The 23,411-nt window shown below is 45.3% G+C and overlaps 1 protein-coding gene across 1 annotated transcript; it reads right to left on the reverse strand.

Annotated features, from left to right (window-relative positions):
* Positions 1-359: 359 nt before the first annotated feature.
* LOC109201210 (uncharacterized) lies at positions 360-1,220 on the reverse strand. The gene is made up of 2 exons (XM_019356808.2): positions 1,170-1,220; positions 360-1,037 (listed from the first exon to the last, which is right to left on the reverse strand). The coding sequence occupies exon 2, from the start codon at positions 1,029-1,031 to the stop codon at positions 384-386; it is 648 nt and encodes a 215-aa protein (XP_019212353.1). The 5' UTR covers positions 1,032-1,037; positions 1,170-1,220; the 3' UTR covers positions 360-383.
* Positions 1,221-23,411: the final 22,191 nt, after the last annotated feature.

Below are 23,411 nucleotides of genomic sequence, written 5' to 3' on the forward strand. Positions count from 1 at the left end.
CAAAATACTGGCTATTATTGACATTACAAAAACTGCATAGACTTTTATGTTTCAGTTTTACAGGTATTTGCATGTGAAACATGCAATCCACCATTTTGACACCAGAAATGTCTTGGTTGGTAACTGTATGTCCACATGTACAGTAATGTTCACATTCAAAAGCATTCCAGTAAAAAGCAAACAAGTTTTTGTTTCTTTACTGTTTACTACAGGAGGTACAGTAGAAACACGGTATGATAGGACAGAGAAAGTTTTACAGTATTGCTTACAGTGAACAAAATATCCATGAAACACACAAGAGCATTCTGAACAAAAAACAACAGCAAAAAGCCAAGATAAAAGGGGGGAGGGGAGGGGGCTAAAAAAAGGCAAAAAATTTGCATCTAATCTCTGCGATCTTCAGGGTTAGGCCACATGTTTTCATCAACATCACATCTGATGTTATCCAAGTCGATGCACCTGGGATAAAACCGCCTGGTATGTCGGATCCACCCTTGGCAATCGTCAACTGTGATGTCCCTGGAGCCAGCATCCATGGCTTCAAGGAGGGACATCTGGTCATGTGGCTGATGGTCATAAACCTTCCACCTCCATGCAGAAAAGAACTCCTCTATGGGGTTGAGGAAAGGTGAATAGGGTGGAAGGAAGAGACTTACCAGTCTTGGGTGGACTTCAAACCATGTTGTTATTGCTTGCGAGTGATGGAAAGCCACATTGTCCCAGGTAATTACAAAGGTCCTCATGTTTTCACCCTCCTGACCCTGCTCTGGAACCAGGCGCTGGTGGAGATCATTGAGAAAGGCAAGCAAGCGCTCTGTATTATAGGGTCCAACCTGACATCTGTGAAGGAGTAATCCTGCATTTGCAATTGCTGCACACATGGTAATGTTTGCCCCTCTCTGTCCTGGCACATCAACTGTGGCCCTTTTTCCAATTACATTTCGTCCACGTCGACGCCTTTTGGCCAGATTGAATCCTGCCTCATCGATGTATATGAATTCATGAGGGGCCTGGTTGGCCTCCAATTCCATAACTCTCTGAAACAAAGTTTATGTAAGTCATGTTATTACTGTATACCATACTGTACTGTAACCTAGTATTGTGTAGCTTACCTACTTGCAAAGTGCAAAGCTTATAAAACTGGACATTGGATTGAATATACACTATACCTGGACATATTGTCGTCGTAGCTCCTTGACCCTCTCACTGTTCCTCTCAAAGGGAACAGAGCTGCTTCATCCGCACTCTGTGTTTGGACAATGTCCGCGTAATGGTTGTGAGGCTGATTCTATCGATATTGTCAAATATCTCATGGTCCGCCACAATTCTAGTTTGAATTTCACGCAGTTTTATTGCATTATTTGCAGCAACCATTTCTACAATGGCAAGCTCTTGATCATTACTGAGGAGCTTTCCTCTTCCCCCAGAGGGTGGAAGACGTTGCATTCTTTAGAAAGACAAAAAATTCAACATATGCATTACTGTATGACCATATTGACATGTCAAGTGAGAATAGAAACAATCCATGTAAAATGCAATACTTACCTGTTGGTTTGTTGAAAGATGCGTATAATGGAGGCAACCGTTGACCGCCTCAAATTGGGCTGCACTCTTTCACCAGCCTCTCTTAGTGAAAGACCATGGTTGATTACATGGTCAATGATAGTGGCACGAATTTCATCACTGACTACTGTTCTTGCAGCCCTTGGAATGCCACCGCCACGCATTCTTACACCTCTACCTTGCCCTCTCCTTGGGCCTGCTCTTCTCCCTGGGCCCCTTGCTCTTACTCTTCCTCGACCAGACATTACAGTGTTTGTCTTTTTTTTGTTTCCAAAAACATCACTCCTCAAGGTCTTGCCTTATAAACCCCACTGAGTCTAAGCCAGAATGGAATAAGCTGTGGTTGGCCCAATTTACCCAACATAAATCAGCTGTGTGTCAATTATTCAATTGTTTGTTTATTATCAGCTGAGATATATTTTTGATATTGATATTGTTTTTGTACTGATATCATTGCAGAAGCAGAGGTTTTTATACTGTATCTAAGGTTTGGAATATTGTTTTTGCTATTGTGGGATGTTGTGTGTTAACATTCGTAAATACTACAAAAACAGTCCATAATTTTGTTGGGAGGTATAGCTTGTCTGTTAAGGAAATGTAAGCATTGTGGAAATGTGTTCACTGACTGCATATTGGGTGAACACGACATGAAATGTGTGAATGGTATGGCCACAACAGACCGATGCTGTGCTAATTGTGTTTAGAGTTTTGCAAATGTGACAACTGTTTGGACAAACGCTTGTTAGCAACTGAAAAAAACTGTAAATCCCAGAGGTTAGTGAGTGCTTTCAGCAGGAGACCGCCATGACAAATGAAAAAACAATATTTAATATTTAAAATGCATCGGGGTTCAAAGAAAAGCTTCAAAACAACTCTTTACATTTAGAAGCTGGTAGCAGCAGATGCAGATTGCTCATTTAGCTGGTGAATTGTTCCTTCCAGGTGGCTGATTTCCATTTCCTGTCACTCATCTTAAATCACTCATCCAAAAACCTTGTTTTGTTCTTGGAAAGCTGCACAGTTTGTTTTTCCTGGATCGCCACAATGAAAGAAGGGAGTGGAAAGTTCCCATTATCCATGAACAGTCGACCAGTGAAGCCAGTGTTGACAGGTTTCAAGCCTGCAGTCCTTTGGATTTCCAGCAGGGGGCGACTCCTCTGGTTGTGATTGTACATCTATGAGAAATGAACCTGCAGCTCAGGTGGTCTCAGAGCTCAGTGAGCTCTATAATTTGCGGTTTCTGGTCTCACTGAATTAAACATGAAGTCCACTTCCTGTCAGAGTCAGAAAGGAACAGGAAGCAGAGGAGGATTCAGGGCGGGGCTACTTTTGATTGACAAGCGTCTGAGTAAGAGCACGCAGATCTGCTCAATTTCCCCTCGTCCGTCACGTCTGGTGTTAAAAGAAAATCAAAGTGAGAACGACTCGAGGTTTACTGACCCAGCCGACGGGTAAAACTTCCACCTTTTATTTACAGTCTGAGACCCATGCAGAGAAAACATGCACTGATGCAGCCGCCTGAAACAAACAAGCTGCAAATGAAATGACTGCACTTCAGGCACCGTCAGCTCCACGCATGGCCGTCCTCATCTCAGCAAACCAAATGCACAAAAACTCCAAACTCTTTTTCATCAGTTCAGAAAGACTCATGTTAGACACACATATTCAAACAAAGGCCTTTCAAACACCCGTGTTGGTCTGCCGTCAGCCCGATCTGTTTCTTCCTCATTAAAGCTCTATCGGTGCTGTTATCTTTCACTCGTCTGAAAATTCATGAATGTTTGTTTATTGTGATTCTGTTCCTCTGGAAACAAATAGAATAAACACGGCAGACGTGACTTTGGCTCTTGGAGTTTCCTCTGCCCCGTCACAGACGGCTGACCAGGACGCACCTGCCTCTCGTACGTGGGAGTGAATATACGGATGTTGAAGCTCGCAGTCAGTCAGAGTAATAATGTCAATTAAGACCAATAGACCCCATGTGTCTGATGAAAAATAAAACGTGTGTGTGTGTGTGTGTGTGTGAAGCACCTTCTAAAGAATATGGAGCCCAGATTAAAGAGGAAGCCGAGGGTGGATGAAGGACAAAACAAAGAAGCCCAGTGGGAGTCACAGAGGAGGCCAGAGATGCAGAACACTGTGCTTCACCCAGCATGCCTTTTCCCATGATGCCCCTGGTGTTTCTCTGTTTGTGGAGCTTGTTACTTTGCTATTGGCTGGGTGACAGTCCCTTCCTCCCCTCAGCATGGTGTTGGCTGTGATGAGATGAGGCCGTAGGCGGCGGCTGAGACAGCGAGCGAGGGCGAGATGCAGAGTGGAGGCATGGAAGAAGGCAGGGGAGGAGGAAGGAGGTCAGAGAAGGAGGGGGGGGAAAGTGCGCGGGGGGTTGGAAGGAAACAAAGGGAAGGATGGAGAAGCGAGAGGAAGAGAACAAGTGAAAGTGCCAGAAAGAGCAACGGAGGTACAAACGCCGCGAGGGAATGGAGGATTTTGTGCTAACAAGCAAAGCCTGAGCTGTCTAGGTGTGAAAAAGTCAGAGGAGGAGGATGAGGAGGGGGAGGAGGAAGCCACAGCTCTGTGGGAATGACGCATGAGAGAATCCTGAGGAGCCTCCAGGCAGACTTCCACCAACCGAGGGTGGATTCCTCCATCCTGCAGCACGACGGCGTGGCAGAGCCTCGCAGAGAGTGGACCTACATCGCCTCCACCACAACATCCAGCCACGTCCTCGCACAGCAATGAGACGTTTGAGCTTTCTGAGGCAGAAACACACGATGCTGAGGCCAGAAGACACTTTTATTTTACACCCTGTAAAAATCTCATCCAAGAGCAAAACACGAGTTTGATCATGTGAGAGAAAAGTGGCTTCAGCAGCTCGGAGCGTTGTCACAGACTGGAACTCACTGAATTTCTCTTATATTCAAAAATAGGTTTTTGAAAACACATGAAGGGAGACTGCCACGTACACGACTCAAACTCAGCTTACTTCCCCTGTTCTTGCTTCTTAATCGATACAGCGAGCGCAGAACGATTGTCATGTTCATGGACAAAAATAATGTTGGAAAATTCGTTTTGGAGAACAGGAAGAAAACTATTGAGCTTAAAACAAAGGACAATGCTGAACGATTTACCTGGACCCACCTGGATTTAGCTAAGCAATTATAGCTGAGAGCCCTTCACTGGATAACTCCTGCAGTGATGAAGACGTTCCAGCTGGCAGCTGGTTTTTAACCCTAACAGAGCAGCTTCTTAGTTTCTGAACAATCCTGTCGGAAGATTTTTTAAAGGGTCAAATGATTCTTCTGAAACAGCTGAGGAGGTGAGTGAAGGACTGTCCAACGTTTAAGCAAAACCTGGAAGGTTACAGGTGAAATATTGTCTTGGAGAAAGTAATCTGGTGGGAACAAAGACCCCAGGACGTTGAATGATCGAGATCGGACATCACGTCAACGTCATGAAATCAAAGTGTAAAAAACTCTACACGAGCACTGACAGCTGAGCGGTGGCGCCGTTTGAAGGCAAGGCTTCATACAGAACATAAAGACTTTACCCTGTTGCTGCAGAAGTGATGCTCAGCATTTTCCCATCAGTAGATTTGGCTCTTCCATCACGGTATGGCCATCACCCCAGATGAGCCAGGACTGAAGGAGCGGTTCAGGGAGCACGACAGACATCCAGACTTTAGCCCCATTGATAATTTTTGGGATGTGCTGTTACTAATAACATGCAGCCATATTTTTGGCTCTCCTTATTTACTGTCCGTCAGACTTCCTGCTGAGTAGTTGTGTCTTCCTGCGTGGATAAATCATTTTCTGATGCTGCTTTGTTGCTGTTTGGAAACGACTGAAATCTAATTTTCTGAATCAGCTGCAGAGACGGGTTAACTTTAAAGACAGTAAGCTTTGCCGTCTGCTCGTTTTTCCTCTGTTTCTGGCTCTCCTGGCTAATTGCAGGACCTTTGGTGGTGATTTTGGTTAAATACATCGTTTCCTGGCTTCCCTTGCGCTGGCTGTAGATGCTCGATGCTTTCATTACCAGGCAGACGTTCACGTTGGTTTCTGCTCCCCCTTAATACCACACCAATAATGAGCTCTGCTGCTCTAGCGAGACAATCGCTCCCCTTATTGTCAGAGGTAAACAATTCTTTGAGGATTATGGGCCAGACTACACGTCTCGTCTCAGCGGTTCACTTGTAAAGGCTTATTTAAATGACAAAATAAAAAGTAAAATCCCTGACACAGTTGGCAAACACGCAGCGGTAATTAGACACCGCTAAGCAGTTTACTGAAGACGTTGACACAAAGACAGCGAATTATGACTTTACACTGTGTGTCGGGGGAGGGGGGAGGGGCTAAGGAGGGGAAGCACCTGAAGATGCATCCCACTTACCTGAGTAAGAATTTCCTTCCATCCAAGCTTTCATGGTCCCCAGAGGATGAATCAAAGGAGCTCGTCTCTTTTCCTCCAGCGTCACAGCAGATACACTGACAGTCTTTTACTGGAATATGTTCACAGATATTTGATGGACTGTCATTACATGCATTTGAACTCATGAGATTTATTTTTGTAAATCATGTAAATCTGCTTCACACATTCACGTTCCCCTGAGGATAAACACTGAGACACCAAAGGGAAAACTGAGCGGCTCGGAGATCATCAAATCAACATCTTAGCTTCAGGACGAGTCACATGACAAGTCTTATTAAATGCTTATAATTTGGTCTTCCATCTGTTACCTGTAGGGGGCATATACATGATTCCTGTAAATTAACTTTGTCAGATAACCTCTAAAGGTCGACTCCAGGTTTGCACACTTTGATCCACTTACACTGAAACACTTTTACTTCCACATAATCAAAACTGGAAATTAGAGTAAATAAGCTTCTAACAGCCCTCAGTGACCATCCTGCGTCCAGCTCCACTCACTGTAATCAGAGTAACACCAGGAAGCCTCTTTATTTAATCCATGTGGAGGGTCAAGTGCGCCACATACATGAACCTTTCTGATTGTTAAGCCTCTAATGGTTTCACACAATACACCAATCAGAGCACGTGGCACTTTCACGTCCAAGTTCATGGCCAACGAAACAGGAAATGATTCACTCTGAGAAATGGCGACTCGGTGAAAAGTCCAGAGGGATTCATTTAAAACAGTCAGTCTGTGTAAGTTTGCTAATAAAAAGTGTTTGTCTGAATAAACAGATTCATACAGCAGGAAGTCAAACCGCACTTCTTCTTTATGCCAGTAAATTAACAGTGACTGGGCTGAGGGATCATGTGACCGCTGGTTAAAAGCCTCTGAACCATCAAGAGGTTTGCAGTTTAATTAGAGAGCTCCTCCAACGCAACCAAGAGAGGGCGCGAAGCCAAGCAGCAACCTGAAGCACAAAGCCAACACTCACAAACCTTCAGCTCCACAACAGGCCGTCTCTGCCGCTCAGTGGTTTCTGTTTGATTCATGTTCTTTCATTATTCTTATTCTTGGTTTTCCTGAAGTTCTCAGTGACCTTAGTTCTCCCTCCCTCAGTGTTTAGTCTCTGTCCCCATGTCCCACGTTTCCTGTCTCTAAATCACACACTGGTGACACAACACATACATGTGCTGGACTACAGTAAAAAAACAAAAATCACTGTAAATGTAAAATAAGCACAAAAAGATCAACAGGATCTTGAAAACACAGCAGTGTATGTGCGACTTTACAAAGACGAGCGGACGACAGCTCTCCAGCTTTTATCCTGATGGCGGAGGAAGGATTTAAAAGCCGACCTCACGCACGCGTTTAATCGACACCTGTGCCTTTACACTTATACCCATAATTCCCTGCTCTTGCAGTCTCTTCACCGTGACCTAATGGTTCGGCCCCCTGGATGATTATCTTTTAATGCAACATTTAAACCATTGTTTTATTCATGACATTCATGCTCGGCTCATTATCACATCATGCAGTGGGTGTCGCAGCGGATGGAGACTAGAGCAGTCACACAGTACCAGTGCTACATCAAGTACTTTTACTCACATGGGACTTTAAGTTGCTCTAATGAAGTATTTCATTCAGGCTCGGCTGCAGGTGAGGCCAAAAATCACATGAACTTGTTGTGTTGCCTCCTCACCTTACAGCAGCCACCGTACAAAGACACCGCCCCCTCTCCCCTCAGAGCGCTCCTAAAAGCAACGAGCCCGGTGGGTGGCGCTCAGCCAAATGTGGTCGTTCAGATTTGCTTGGTGTTGATTGGCTGCACTCAGAGACATCTTTGTAGTGATGGATGCCTCCCAGGGACGAGCTGGTGGACGAACGCTTCGGTGTCTGTGGCTGAATTTGAGGGTTACTGAGATCTGAGCTGCAAACGACAGTGGACTGATTCCCACTGTGGAGGGCTGACAGGCTGGTGACTGACTCGTGTGTCTTTGTGTGTGCCATTTTCATACTTTATCATTTTATTCTTCAAATAATATATGTGACTTGTGACTGTTTTTTAAAGACACGGGTTGCTGCAGGACATATTGATATATTGTCCCTACAGTGGTTTCCCTCACATAGACGCATATTGTCCCCAAAAACAATGAAGTCCCCACAGAATTGGTGAGAGGCTGAACACGTGTCCCCACATCGCCACTAAAACAAAAACAAACATTCAGCAAGAGAAGAGACAGACAAACACACTAATATATAGGTGAAGGTAGAGGTATACACACACACACACACACACACAGAGCAGCATGTTTTTTCATGTTATCATCAGGTTAACGATAATATTCGTGTTTCGCGTGACCCCGAGCACACATTTAACTACAGGCCGTGCAGACTTGCCGTGAGCACACACTGCATTATAATTATTATTATTACATCATCATTATTATATATATTTTGTGAGACCAGCTGTCAGTGGGTAAACTGTAATTTTAAAACATGCATCTGCAGCTGATTCCCACTCACGGGTATCAAAGTCTCACTTATTTCATTCACCGTATGAAAGCAAACCTTATTCACTCACATTCTTGTATCTGACTTTGTGCTTTTGTACTGATGCTCCTCAGTTCGATCTCCTCTCGTGTTTGTGAGAAGGCTCCTGTCCTCGTGGCTGATTCGATTCAGCGACTGCCAAGAATGAACGTTTGACAAAGAAGAAGTCTGAAAGGAAACAAGAACAGCTCGGGGAAATGTGGCGCCGAGGCCGGTCAGCTGAAGATCCAACACTACATCCAGGATTAGACTTCAGACTTTCTGTGCGTCACAACACAAAACAAGCGCTGACGCTGCAGAGGAAGATTTAAACACCCCGACAGGAAGAGCGAACACAAACAAACCAAATCCTTTGGAGAGGGAATGAAACTCATCAGAAAAGACAGTTTGACTCTGCTGAAGTTTCCAAGCACAGCTGGACGTTTGCAGGATGCAGCGCAGACTGGGCTGTTGGAGTTTACCTGGATTATGCTGTCGAGGTGAGCCACAGAGTCAGGACTTTCTCCACCCTGACGCTCTGCTCTGACCACAAAAGTACTCTGGTCTTTCTCCTAAACAAAATGCTCATGGTGCACTGAGGACATGAAGGTTACAGCAGGTACTCTACACGCTGACGTTACTGAAGCACAACAGAGCAACTTTGAGGAATCCAGTTTGAATGCTTTTATTATCGCAGCACGGTTTAAAGTCACGATCTGAAATTATGTCTTGGAAACGAAATTATGCTTGCTGCCTGTAAAAAGGCAATTACAAGAAAATGGAACAAGATAGACCCACCATCACAGGACGAATGGATAAAAATTATAGATGAAATACAAATCATGGAACAATTGACCTACAGAATAAGGACTCAGGAAGATCAATACCATAAAAAGTGGGAGAAATGGACTGAGGACATAAACCTAACAGGATAAAGACCAACACATTGATAATGAGAAATGATCAAACTGTAGAAACAAGGAGATCCAACATGTTTGTTGTTGTTGTTGTTGTTGTTGTTGTTGTTGTTGTTGTTACCCCCCTACCCCCTTGTGTAGTGTTTAAAGAAAAACAATAAAAAGAAAGTAAAAAAAAATAAAAAAAATAAACTCACGATCTGATGCATTTGTCTTCATCAGGATGTTTCACTGAGTGTGCGGCTGTTCTTTGGTGAACATGAACGGGAATCTTCAAACTTGCCTTAAAAGGATGTCAATAATTACATGTATGAGAATGTGGCGTCCTTTCTTCAAACTTGAATTAAAGCAGAAACCTGCAGACATCTCTGGAATTTTAGGCTGGAAACGTCCCAGTCACAGGACTCTCCACGTCCACCAGCAGCTTCGTTCATGCACAGCTCTCTGAATGGTCCAGGTCTGGACTCTGATTGGACCGTTGGAGATCTGCTGCTGTGCTTCCTGGACAAACATCTCCACTTGGTTCCAGAAGTCTGGTAGTTTGTGCAGATGCAGCTTTGCAAACCTGAGCTCTGCTGCCATGTGAGGCTTCCTCCTTTATTTTAGCGAGCGTCTCCAAAAACTCTGCAGAAACTGTTGGTTGTGATAAATTTATGATCTTCTCAGTGAAGTATTCCCGAATTGTCCGGGTCTCTCTCAGGTCCCGGTCCACCCTCTCTGTCTCTCTTTGGTGAGCGTGTTAATTATTCTTCCCTCCTCACAGGTGAACCACACCAGAGACTGTAAGAACCAATCGGGGCCCGTTATCTGAACCTGAGCAGATAATAATCTGTCATCAGTCTGAGCTCAGCGAGATCTGAGGAAGATGAGGAAAGACCAAGTCTGGGAACTTAGTGTGTGATTCACTTCTGTTGCTCTGCTATTCCAAGCCTGACTTGGATTCATTGAAATCTTTGAACCTTTCCAGGCGTCCGGCATCTTGAGTAAGCTGTGTAACCGTGGCAACCATTTTCCTCATCAGTTTGAACTCTGAACATTGTCTCGGTGTGTAACCCGTCTCTTGCAGCTCCGTGATCAATCATTTATTTCATTTTTTTTATCTACAATGGCCCGCAGCCCCCACCAGCATTACCATTCTGCCCGGCTGTCAGACTGTAATGGGAACATCATTCTCCCTGTAAACTTATTTATCCATGTTAGAAATGTAATGTTTGGGTTTTGGAATCAACAATCAGTCTCCGCCATGTTATCACCCAGTTTTACTCTTTATTCAAAGAGTTTTATCGCACGCTGCTTCATTTTTCTCTTCTTTGCATTTAAAAGCTTTGAAAATTAAAACTAAAGTTCAAAACTTCCCCAAGTCTGCAACAGGAAAAGTTTTTAGTGTCAATAATTCATTCGTGTCCTCACTGAGCTGTTAGTGCACTTACTGCAGATGTTTTTCAGCTTTAAATCACAGAAAAGGTGAAGCAGCTGCTGCAGGTCAGCGTCCTCAGAAAGCAGCGTCTGCTTTCATGATCACACCATCGATTGGTGCTCAGAGAGTCAGAAAGGCACTGAAAGTCTGAACCGATGCTGGTTATAAATCCTGGAAGGTGCATCACCACAGGTGTGTCGGACACACTGCACAGACCTCAGGTAGGACTCTCCTTCAAATGAGACACTTTTCATGAGAAGATGACAGAAAACAACAAATAGAGTCTGTAGTTCTGAACGTGTAATTAGAATAGATCAATAAATGATTGGATTAATAACCTGCTGTGATGTTTTACTAGAGATGAATCCGTCCCAAACAGATTCAAGCCCAGAGGTGTTTTCTTGTGGCAAACACACGTGGAATAAAGACTTTAAGGGACACAAACGTAACACGAATCAATGCAGCAAAAAGCAGCACGCCGAGCTTGTCATGGAAACACAGAGGGGTGGAGCTAAGGTGGAGCACACGCTCAGCCTGACCATGACCAAGCCGCTGATTGCTGAACGAACGCAGAGCGCAGCGACTGTGTTGTTTCATGTTTTCAGGATCTGTGCAGATATTTTGAGCAGTGGGAGACTTCTATGATTTCTGTGTGAGGTACATTAGTAACACAGTGATGAGTGAGTCACTCCGACTGTTGTTCGCTGTAATAATAATTTTACTGTGCTGATGTCTCTGAATGTGAGATTGTGGCGGGGTGTGGTCTGCAGTGCGGCTGCAGGGGAGATGGGCACACCTGCACGGCACCTGCAATCACGCCTCGCTGGAATAAAAAGTCTGCACTGGGTCCTGGTTATTGTTGGTGTTGGAGCTGCAGCCGGTGTGTGACAGTAACCGCGATGCTGTGACCTGTGTGGACAGGTCTGCCGTGTGTTCGTTACAGAGGATGTTTTTAATGTGCTTCTTTATTATTTTCTAATGATTTTGTTCCAGATGTGAGAAATAAAGAGGAATGAATCTGAAGTGAGTGTTTGGTATTGGACAGCTGGAAAAACGGCCGCAGGTCGCTCCTGCAGAGCGGCGAGGGTGTCCTGAAGCTCGCCGCTGTGTTTCTGGTTAGTCACTGACTTCTGTGGAGGGCTGAGGCTGTAAGCAGGACGCTGCTGTTGGAGCATCGTGGACAGATGTTCCTGTTTTCTTACATCATCACGTTTGAACCCTGCAGTGTGCGGCTGCATCACCGTCCTGATTAGGAATGTTTGCTTCTTCATGCATGCCTCCGGCTTCGGGATTCTCTTGTAAAGACATCTACAATTAATTTCAGGCCTCAGTGAACCGAATTCTCCGGCTGGGGATCCGGGTCAGCGGATTGGAGATTTGGAAGCGGGGTGAGGGATATGTTTCTAACAAGCTGCCTTCAGCCCTCCGGCCATGAGCGCGAGGAGCTCAGGAGACTCTGGAACAGAGGATGCAAATGATTCCACATCATCTGTAACCATCATCTGTGTCTGCTTCACTGCGAGTTGACTGCATGGAGGAAGACCGCCGCTCGCCGCTCGCTTTAGAGGAATTTAAAGAGAGAGAGTCAGTGTTATTTTCAGCCACGGCAGAATTTTTATTTCAACACACGACAGACTAAGTTCAGTCTGATGGGTCCACACTCACAGTACAGAGCTTTCATTTGTTTGAACCTTTATTTGTCTGCGGCCTGAAAAGTTCTCAGTCCATCTCCACCAGCTCCTTCATCATCACCACTATCATCACCATCATCTCCATCAGGTCCATCCACAGGTCTTGTTGATTTCGAGAGCTCTCGTCTCATGTTGGATATTTTCTTCCGTCTGTATTTGAGGTTTTGAAGTTTCTGTGTATGGCAGCGGTGAGGCCTCCTCCTGGTCACTGTCCCGTGTCGTTGGTGATTTCCTGGCACACGTCGGTCTCTCTCAGCCTCATTTTGTTCCTCATTTGGCCTGTTTGAATGTCACTTGGTTGTTTGGTGCCCGTTGTCGAGCCTTGTTGTGGGTCGTTCTTTCCTCTTTTTAGTGGTTTTGCACTTCATTTGATGATCTTGTTCTTTTTTGCTAATTTAACTGTGATTTTGGTGACTTTTTGGGGCTGTATTGTGTGATTTTTATCACGTTCCCTTCTTTACGGTGATCTTTCACTCCCTTTGACGAGTCTGGGTTCTGTTGTGTGTCTCTTTGTTGAACTGGTGTCTTTACCTGGGATATTTTGGATGTGTGGTGGACCCCGTGGGGCCCCTGTGTATGTGCCCGGTGGGTCCTTTGGTGATTCACTCATGCCACAGTTTAGAAGCACTTCTTTCTGGAAGCGTAAAAAGTGAATCTGGCTCCACAAGAGAAAAGGAAGAAAAGATGTTTTCCAGCGCTGAGTCTGAGGCACGGCGTGCTGAGGGAAATACTGAGGCTGCAGAAAAGTGACATCTGTCAGGTGCTGGACTTGTAATGGGAGAGACTACACGGCTTTGTACTCAGGGACCTCGAGCAGGACAGGTCAGGAGCAATGAGATGAGTGGGTGGCAGACAGAAATGAAAGGAGAGCGAGGGGAGTCATGTGGAAAACAATGGTTCAGTCGCATCACTTCCCCCCTCACACAGCTGTGAGCCGCACACCTACGGGCTTCCTGTCTGATAAAACATCTGATCTGCGGACTGTAACGGGAGAGGACTTATCATGAAATAAGATGTAGAGACAGCAGAAAACAGGAGCGATAGGAATCGCTTCAGCGAGAAAGAGGGAAAGTAGAGGCGAGGGTGAAAGTGGGGGCAGGGGAAGTGATGGAATCCCAGGAAGCCGAGGCGGCGAGCGGAGATGGCGAGCTCTGGCTCAGGTGATTTTTCTCAGAGTAAAGCTGCAGACCGCTGACCCTCATCATGTCTGGAAAGGATTTCATTTTTATCCTGGTGCTTTATTTCAGTCAGGGGAGAGGAGTCAGAAGCAGAGCCCACTGCCGTCCTGCCAGAGTGCTTTTGGGCAAGGCATCAAAACACAATTTAAAACACATTTTTATGTTCTTTGAATAGAGAGCGTCACTCATGAGGTGCTGGGAGAACTCACCAGGTGCAACAGGTGCAACAGGTGTCCCATTTTTTGCTCTTTGGGGGAGTTTTGGTTTTCTGATATTATCTGACATTTTTTTGTTGAACTGTTTGTTTTTGGTCTGGTTACAGTTTGTTTGATGATTTTGTGTTGTGTTATGATCGAACATCACATGAGCTGTGTTCTGTATTATTCTGGTGCCGTGGGGTTTTCTCCCCCCGTCTCTCGGGTTGTACGTGCTGTTGAATTTCCTGGGGTGGAGGTGATTTTGCACTCGCTTCTGAAACTTCAGCATTTCTTTAATCTCGTTTCGGTGACTTTGGGGAGTCAGAAACAGAATGCAGGGCTTTAACGTGAAAAGTGAATTTGCAATGAGAGCAGAGAAGTGATGGCGTCTTTCCTCAGAGACTTTTGATGGTTCCACATGAAGCAGCATTGAAGAGAGCTCGACTTTAACAGGCGCTTTGCACCTGCTCTTATTTCTCATTGCAGCATTTCTGATTTTATTTTGGTCTCATTTCTTTTCTGTTTCTTCATTTTTTGACTGACTTGAGTTTTTTCTGGGACAGTTTCAGGTGTACACCTGGGTCTTTACCTGCCCTCAGTGACTCGTCCATATCACAGCAAAGAAATCATTTACACGATGTGAGAAAGTCATACGAAGTATGTTTGTTGAAAAGTCGATGCAGTGGCCTTAAAAAGCAACGTGAATCTGGCTTTATGTGAGAAAACGATGGTGCAGTTCCTGAGAAAGACAAGGTGCTAACGTAGAACAGGTAAAAACGTCAGAGTCAAAATGATGCAATTTTTCTTGATTCCTCGTGTTACGTTGAACATTCGCTGGGATCAGAAGGCGGCGCGTTCTCATTCACAGGATGTGTGTGAAAGGTGCCGCTGTGTCCGGCAGCTCAGATATTCACGTATATAAAATAAATAAGAGGTGGAGGTGATGGAGGCCAGTGATGACCTTCCAGGCATTTTTGTTCTGCAGCTTGAGCTTCATCCATTGCTGAGCTTCTCTAGAGCGCCCCCTGTGGGACAGGAAGTCCAGTGGTCTCCGCCCTCTCATCCAAATATCACCCGTCATGCCTGTGGCCAACATGCTGTTTAAAACCAACACCCGTCTTTTATTTACAGTCTGTGTCTTTACCAGACTCTGAATGGGGAGAATAGGCCCAGTTCACAAATCCCAACCACAAACTGGTTTTTCTGGAAGTTTCTTTCTTCGTTAATGAAGCAGAGAGGTGTTTGTGGAGAATCTCAGACTGCAGCAGGACTTCCTCTAATTACACTCGCTGTAATCTCATTTGCCCTCGTCGTGTTCAGTGATTAGCAACAAGCAGATTATTAAATCACTTCCTTAATTCAGTCATTATGTTTTTCTCTTTCACAGAACACAGAGGCATATTCTAACAGACACCATTTAAAGTCCTTCTCTTTGAGTCTGAAGGTGCTGAAAGAAGCTCGAAATGAAGTGACAGAAAATGAGGAGGTGACAATATCAGGAGCACAAAGGCGGCTCGGCTTTTCACACAGATATTCACAAAGTTAATGCAGCAGGCGGAGACGGACTGAAGGAGGAAGAGTAAGTCTAAAAAACAGGCATGAGGATACATGGAGAGGAAGAATAATGGGAAGAAAATTGAGGAAGAAAAGAGGACTTGGAGGGAATAAAAGAGGAGGATGGATGAGCGAGGAAGGGCACGCAGGTTGAAGTGAAATGCCACAACATGAAGAGATCAGCCTGCTGCTTTCTGCTGGCTGTTTTCATCGGACAGATGATCCTGTAAATCCTTCCTCTGTTGCAGAAAAATCATTACCGCTGGGAGACTTCTCTGTGAGTCCTCTGACAAGCACACAATGACACAAAAGGAGGACTTTAGAAAGAGGCGCACAGTGTTGGACAGAGCTGTCTGTGGAAAACAGTTCCTCGCTCGAACCGGCCCGGCAGCAGAGCCGAGCGAAGACATAAGAGCCGTTAAAATGGACGTTATTATCGATTAGATGAAAGTCACGACTCCGCAGCCCGGTTAAGGTTCCACTCGCAGGATTTATTATACAATAAGTTTCTCCTCCTATGAATGACCTTTATTAGGACCCGGCTCAATCAGCAGCAAACGCAGGAGCTTCAGTTCCTGTAACCAGTGCCGTTTCACAATAGTGTGAGTGCTAGTGTCATAGACCGTATAGCAAAGATGGACATGAACATCATGTTTAAATCCTCATATTTGGCATTTTGGCCGCCGACATTTTGGTTTTTGGAGCCATATTTGGACGAGTGGGCAGACTTACAGCTGATTGGTCACTGAGCTGACTGTATGAGGTCATCACACACACAGGTACCTACTAATCACTGCTCAGTAACATCCAATTCAAATCCTAGGAGGCTCCAAAATACTTCAGCAGCACAGACACAGTCCAGAGGTCCAGTTCACGGAGTCCAGTCAGCGGAGGTGAAGCCTAGCTAACAGCTAGCAGCTCCACCCGCCTGTGTCTGCATCCACCTGTCAGTCAGCTCCTCCCCTGCTGTCTGCTTCTAACCACCATCATGAATGCCATGTTGTATTCACGAAGACCTGAAACCATAAACTCATCGGGGAAGTCCTGAGATCACTTAGTAAACACGTCACAATCAGAGCTGTTGCCCCCTGCTGGACATTACAAAGAATGCAGGTTCAGTTTTCAGACAGATGCAGCGAGGTCGGGGGCAGCGCCTCTGCGCACAGATACTCTGAGTCAGAGGGATTACATTTCTGGATAACCCCGCCCCCTTCACAGCACAACTGCGTGTGTGTTTTATGTGTGAGCGTGTGAACACCAACAGGTGCTGCAGCAGGTCTCTGTGTGCCGCTTTGGAAACATCAGAACTGAGCAACAAGGTGGAACATGTCACAGCTCCAGGTCGTCTCCAGGCTCCAGTGAACATTTCACCTTCCCATGTTCTTCTAATGAGAAGCTCCTGCTGCACGTTTCTCTAAGATCGGGCCTTTGTTTGCCTTTTCGGTCTTGCTTGTAGAAACATGCAGCTCTGAGTCATTCCTCTGCTGACTCATTGCAAAGATCTCTCTGATAAATAATGTGGCCTTAAAGTCTAAATGCATAAACAGCTTAGAGAAAGAGACCGAAACGTCGTGCACATGTTCAAAGAGAGATTCCCGTCGGTCAGCTGCTCCTTTCTCGTATTTTTGGACCTGACTTTGTGAGATCACAGATGGTTAAAGCTCCAAATACTCTCAGAGGGTCACAGGTCTGAAACCAAACGTGGTTTGGCATCGCCTGGATGGCATCGCATTAATGGTGCCTTCATTAAAGATGGATGGCAGTTCTACTCATGTTTCTATTAAAAATCAAATGCAGTGAAATCAAAGTATCACATTTACCCTCTGAAGGAGCAGAAAGTGGAACTAAAGCCATCAGACATGTTCACTGCGTCTGCTGTGGATCTGGAGACGTCGTGTCTGTTTCTATTCATCGCTGCGCTCCTGTTGGTCATCGAGGTAACCCCGGTTCTCTGACGTTGTTCAGTGACAGCATTGATCTAAATCAGAGTTGAGGCTCATCGATAGTCTACGTGATCAATAACCACCAGGGACTGCATGACTGGATATTTCCACATTATTATTGGCACTGACTGAAGCTGCAGCTCCACACTGAGCGCTCCTCCGCAGAGACGTTTCTCCATCAGCGTGAGGAAACACGTTTTACATGTTACAGAGCTTCATCCTGCTGGAGGACTGCAGGGAAACATGACCTGAACATCACATTCGATCCTCAGTCAGCTTTTGAAATCGAGCATGGACCTCAGTGATTATTAGAAAAATGTGTTTCTAATAATGAATTTCCTTTTAGAGGCTCTCAGAGGAGCGAGGTAAATGAAGAGCTTATTACAAGGACTTAAACCTCAAAGGACTTGTATCTCTTTTGCTGCAGCACAAACATCAGCGAGCTGGAATCAGACAGAAAACATCAAACTCAGTCCAGGAAGTGCAAATAATTCCCTGGAAAGTGTGTAGACGCATGCTCAATCATCCAGGTGACTAAATCCCAAGATTCTGTTCATCTGGATGTACAGAATCAACCTTTGGGAATTCCCAGGAAATATCAGCCACATAAACGTCACTGTGGACAGGCCCACATCGAATCATTAGTTATAATGATGGTTCTTCATGTTCTTACAGCAGGGGGAGTGTTAGATTTTAGACATTAGAAATTATCTATAGAGACCAAAACAGTTTTTGTATCAGGCTGTAAACATGTTTATTTTAACAGGAGGCTGCGGGGGCTGACTCACTGCTGCAGCCCCTGCTGGACATCAGGGGAACTGCAGGTTTCTGCACTTGTTTTAGTGTCACGGTGTCAGGTTGTCACGTGGAGCATGAGGTTGCTGTTGAACTCTGACACTGGTGCGAGTTACAGAGCTGAGCTTTGATGAAACAGCAGCTCAGACCCTGGAGCTGACCGCAGCTTGAATCGCCGACACGTCCTCTGTCATCACCACCGTGACTCATCCGGATGGCCCTGCTCTTCATCTTCTTACAGTATCTTCCTCTTCCTCGGGGGTACACTGGGATGAATGATGGTGGCTCCAACATGATGACAGTAAAATGAGCGTGGAGTAAATAAGAGCTGAGCTGCGGCCGCTCTTACAGTACATTATGAGATCATTATAGTTAATCGAGGGCTCTGGGCCACGTCTTTGCTGACGTGGAGCTCAGCAACAGTTTGATTTATTATATTCATGCACACAGCAGATACTTTTTAACTGAATCTAACACATGTGCAGCTCACGGCGGCCGTGTCAGAAGGAAAAGTCCATTTTACCACCGATGGCGTCGGTGTGAGTCACAGCGGTGAAATCCACTGCAGCTCTGTGGAGACGATGTGAATCGTCTGCAGAAGCAGCCTGATCGCAGCCCAGCAGCTCTCCCAAAGAGGCCGGCAGCTGTACGTGCCAAGTTAAGGTTTCGGAATCCATCAGGTCGCTGGGAAAGCTTCCCAAACTGGCAGAGCTGAGTGGAGTTATGGAATATTATTCCTAATAAAGATCCCTCAGTGACCACTAACCGGGCTGTTTGCCCTTCTTGGGCTTTTTTAACTGAAGGAGGTTTGTGTAAGAATTGTTTTATATTTTGAAACATGAAACAACCAACGAGGCACGAGGCAGACTCGCTCTGACACCACCACGTATCCTATCCAAACACACAGGGCAACCGGACCTCAGCATCACTGAAGCAGTGTGGGATCATCCTGACAGAACTGTGAGAACCTGGAGAACTGTTCCTGAAGATCCTCACAGAGCCGACAGGGAGCTCACACTGAGCTTTGAGCTGATCACTGCAGATGTGCACCGAGCTCATTATCAGATGTTTCCTGTCACACCAGAATACAAAGAATCCACGTTGAAGCAGAGGACAGACACAGTTTCTTGTTCAGCCCGTTGAACCTGCAGATGAATTTATGTGACCAAACCTGATTAGTTTCCATCAGGCAGCACACTAAAATCAATTCAGATTTCTTTTTTATATGATGACAGGAAGTGCGGAGGAAATTGAGTTTGAAGTCGAGTGGCTGGCACCTATTCAGGTGTGTTGTTTTTGTATCAGTGTTTACGATTCCACAGGTGTTCCTGTGAATCCACTCTGTCATTCACATCAGCCTTTACACAGGAATATTTTTCTCTTACGCTCTACGCTAAAGTGTTGAAATATTGAAAAGACTCTTTGAAAGCTGCTGTTTCTTTGCTTTGGAGCTTTTATTTTTCACCATTCATCCTGTCAAACTCAACATCTGGGCAGCAGGAAGGTGAGGGAACAACCTTCAACCAAAGGATCTTGTTTCAATGCAGCTCTTCAAACTCTCTGACAGGCAAGAAAAAAGGAAGACTAACCCTCAGATTCAAACATGTCGTTCTGTTCAGCTTCCAGCAGCAGCGGGCGGCGTTCCACCGAGCTGACTCTGAAACCGTGTTGGTACGAGCAGCTGAACGAGTCCGATTCATTTCCCTGGAAGACACAATCTGAAGTTTTATTATGAGGTTCAGTGTGGAATAAAAGGATGTCACCAAAAAGAAACAAAGTGGGTAATTAATGCAAGAAAATTCATTTCCAGCGAGGCGGTTGCTCATTCTGCAGCAGTAATTATTCCAATCGGTTATATCAGCTGGACCTCTGCTTCATTCTGCAGCTCCCATCTGTGACCATTTCACGGGCAACAATTAGCTTCCTCCCTCATTAACATTCTGCCGAGGTCCGTCAGGTTGCAGCGGGTCCCTGCGAAGCAGGAAGCAGATGGCTGCTGAGCCTGCAGTCGTTTCCCTTTGTCATTACCGTGGAGCTGATGTGGAGGCAGGTGAGGCTGCCAGCCAGAGCCGAGTTCGCAGTTGACAGCTGTAAACCTGTAACTGCTGAGACGCACATGAGTCTGCAGGCTTGTTGCTTTTTGCCGTTTGTGTTTGAGCGGCTCAAACAAAACCAGCCAAATCACTTATGTTAGGGTCTGAAGGGGAGAACGAAGCCTCTCTGTGACAAGTCGAGCAGGACGGTACATGGACGGCTTCTCAGGTTAGGCTTTCTGCTCTACCTGAGCGCTTTACACAACGTGCCTCATGCCTGGACCCATGAGGTGATCCTCTCTGACATTAAAGGGTGTGTAAGCAAAGAACAAACCTGAGTGATTCACAACTTTATTTAAACAGCAGCCTTTGTATGCAAATATCCAGCAAATGAATTAGAAGCTGTATAAAGCTTCATGAATTCTTTAATTTGTTGTTACGATTGCTCTTAAACATATTTTTAAACACTTTCTTTTAGGAGCAGGCCACAAGCAGCTGGTGAGCCACAAACAAACAAACAAAAAATCACATTTGGTTCAATTACAACGTTCACAGCAGCCAAAACAAGCCAAACGGGAACAAACGAGCCGCCTGGCAGAACCAAACTGATCTGATGTGTTTCTTCAGCCTTGCATCCTGGATGTTGACTTTAAAAGCTACCAAACTAGTTCCCAAGTCAAATCCTGCTCTCAAACACATAATGCACGTCACTATATCAATATTAATACCTCAGAACTACCAGAACACTTCAGAGGGACTTTAGACGTATTGCTACAGACTATTGTAAGTGACACATGTGAAAATTATCCATTCTGTCTTTCACTGCAGAGCTAATGCTGTGTGCTGTAACACATTAGCATAATGCCATCATAAAGGGAAATATGGCCAAAGATTTGCAGAAACATCAATCTCAACCTTCAGACAAACGAAGGAGGGACAGCTACAACCATAAATCATTGCAACGCCATTAAAACCATCTGCACGAGCACGACTGCAGCTCTGACGCTGGGTCTGAAACAACATTAAGGTGATGTTTTTTTTAAAGGTATCGTGTCTAAACGTGGGACTACAGCTCAACAAGATGTTCAGCTCACTCAGCTAGTAGCTAGCCGATTAGCTCAGATCACAGCGATGTGAATCGTCCACTTCCTGCTACGCCCTGAAACACTAGACATGAAAATGCAGAAATAATGAAACATCTCACCTGGGTGACGTCTGAGAGGCCTCCTGGTGAGCTGCTGAACCACCTCTGTTAGTTTTATTTTATGTTTCCATGAACGTGCAGACTAACCCACACCACCCAACAGTCTGTCTGTGGCCTGTCTCACCCCCCTCACCCCCATCCGGTCACAGCAGCTGGCTGCCTCCCCCCAGAGTCCGCTGGAAGTCTGCACCTTACATAATAAAGCACACTGTTGTTGTGATTCGGAGCTACAGAAACTGAACTGACATTTTACTGAATTAACCTGAAGTGACAGACTGAGCACAAATAAATACATTTGCTTTGTCTAAAAGGCAAAAGGAAACTCATCACAGGTCAGCGGCGCCCTGAATTTTTATCGGCCTTACCCGAAAAGCTGCACGTGAGGAGCAGGTCCTTATCCTGATTGGCTTTGTGTGCAAACGGTGAGGCTGAAGTTTTAGTGCATTGACTGATAGCAGGTGAGCTTCGTCTGCTGCTTCCTACACGCTCGATCCCGCAGCATCGAGCATCTCCAGAACTGTAAATGTCTGAGAACCACCTCCACCATGTCACCTGATGCATAGTCTGAACGACATCACAAAACTTACATTTTTCGACAGTAAACGATGAAAGAGAAAAGAATGTGGAGGCGTCTCTACAGCGAGCTGTGAAGCTTTAAAATCCACTGATCCAAAACAGTCATCAGGTCACAGCAATCTGAAGTCCTGCCACACAGATGACTTTATTTTTGAGTCTCCAGACGAGCATCAGCCCCACATTTGGACAGCAGTTTGTGGAAAACCTTCAGAGTTAAACAATTATCAGCCAACATCCAAACGTTCTGTTCCTGCTGAGTAAAGTTTGTTAATTAAAACTCTGACTTTGGATCAGGTCACAGCATCAAAACAGCAGCTGTGTGGGTAAAGAATGATGTCATCGTCGTCTTGGACACGAGGCAGGTTTGTGCTGTTTGTTGATCTGTGTGAAACATCTGATGTCACTGACCATGAGCTGCTGATAAGAACAGTGACTGTGGTCTGAGTGAATCAGTTACACGGTTTTTCAAATACGTAGTTGGATTTAGGTCAAGTTTCCTTTTGAAAGGAGCGCCCCAAGGTTCAGGTTTCTTGCCTTTATCTTTCCGTTATGGCTTTGCCATAATGGTCAACTTGATATTTATTCATTTTTACTTTGATGTTATTTTAAACGGAACAGACATGACTGGGAGACAGGAAAGCGACAGACATAGACGAGAAGTTTAATCAAGGAGAGAGAAACACAGAAAAGACAACAATCGATCATCTGCTGGAGAAAAAAAGAAAACAAGCATAAAGACAACAACACATTAAGGAAACTATAGCAACAACCTAGATGAGTGTAAGTAACAGTAAATAATAAATACTGAGTGTTACTGAGCAGCACGCAAGACCGACATGCACAGTATGCTTTGATGCAGCAGCCAAGGAAGATACTGTGTGTGCACACCTGTGTGTGTGTGTGCGTGCACACCTGTGTGTGTGTGTGCGTGTCTGTGTGTCTGTGTGTGTGTGTGTGTGTGCGTGCACACCTGTGTGTGTGTGAGCACACCTGTATCCAAAAGGTTTCTCCATGTAACGATCAGATAGTGGGTGTGGGGAGTCATAGCCCCGCCCCCAAGAACATGAAGCAGGCATGGAGGAGGCCCCAGACATCCAGAGGCCCCCAGAGAGTGAGGGCCCATGGAGAAGAATAAATCTATTTCTTCCACCTTTCTGCAGATGACACCATACTTCACTCAGCTGGCTCTACTCATGAAACAGGCATCATTGCGTGGTTTTTACGTGCTACCAAACCAAATTCACCCCAGATCTCAGATGATGTTGGTTTTCATACCCGAGGAGGAGACTTGGGTCTCCGGGTGGATGATCGAGTTTCCTTTAGTGTTTATTGAGCACTTAGTGAAAAAGCTGAAGGTTACTGGCTCTGTTTAGATTTGTCAGTGAACACTTGTACAGGTTACA

Source organism: Oreochromis niloticus, linkage group LG5, assembly GCF_001858045.2.
Source record: "Oreochromis niloticus isolate F11D_XX linkage group LG5, O_niloticus_UMD_NMBU, whole genome shotgun sequence".
Lineage (NCBI taxonomy): Eukaryota > Metazoa > Chordata > Actinopteri > Cichliformes > Cichlidae > Oreochromis > Oreochromis niloticus.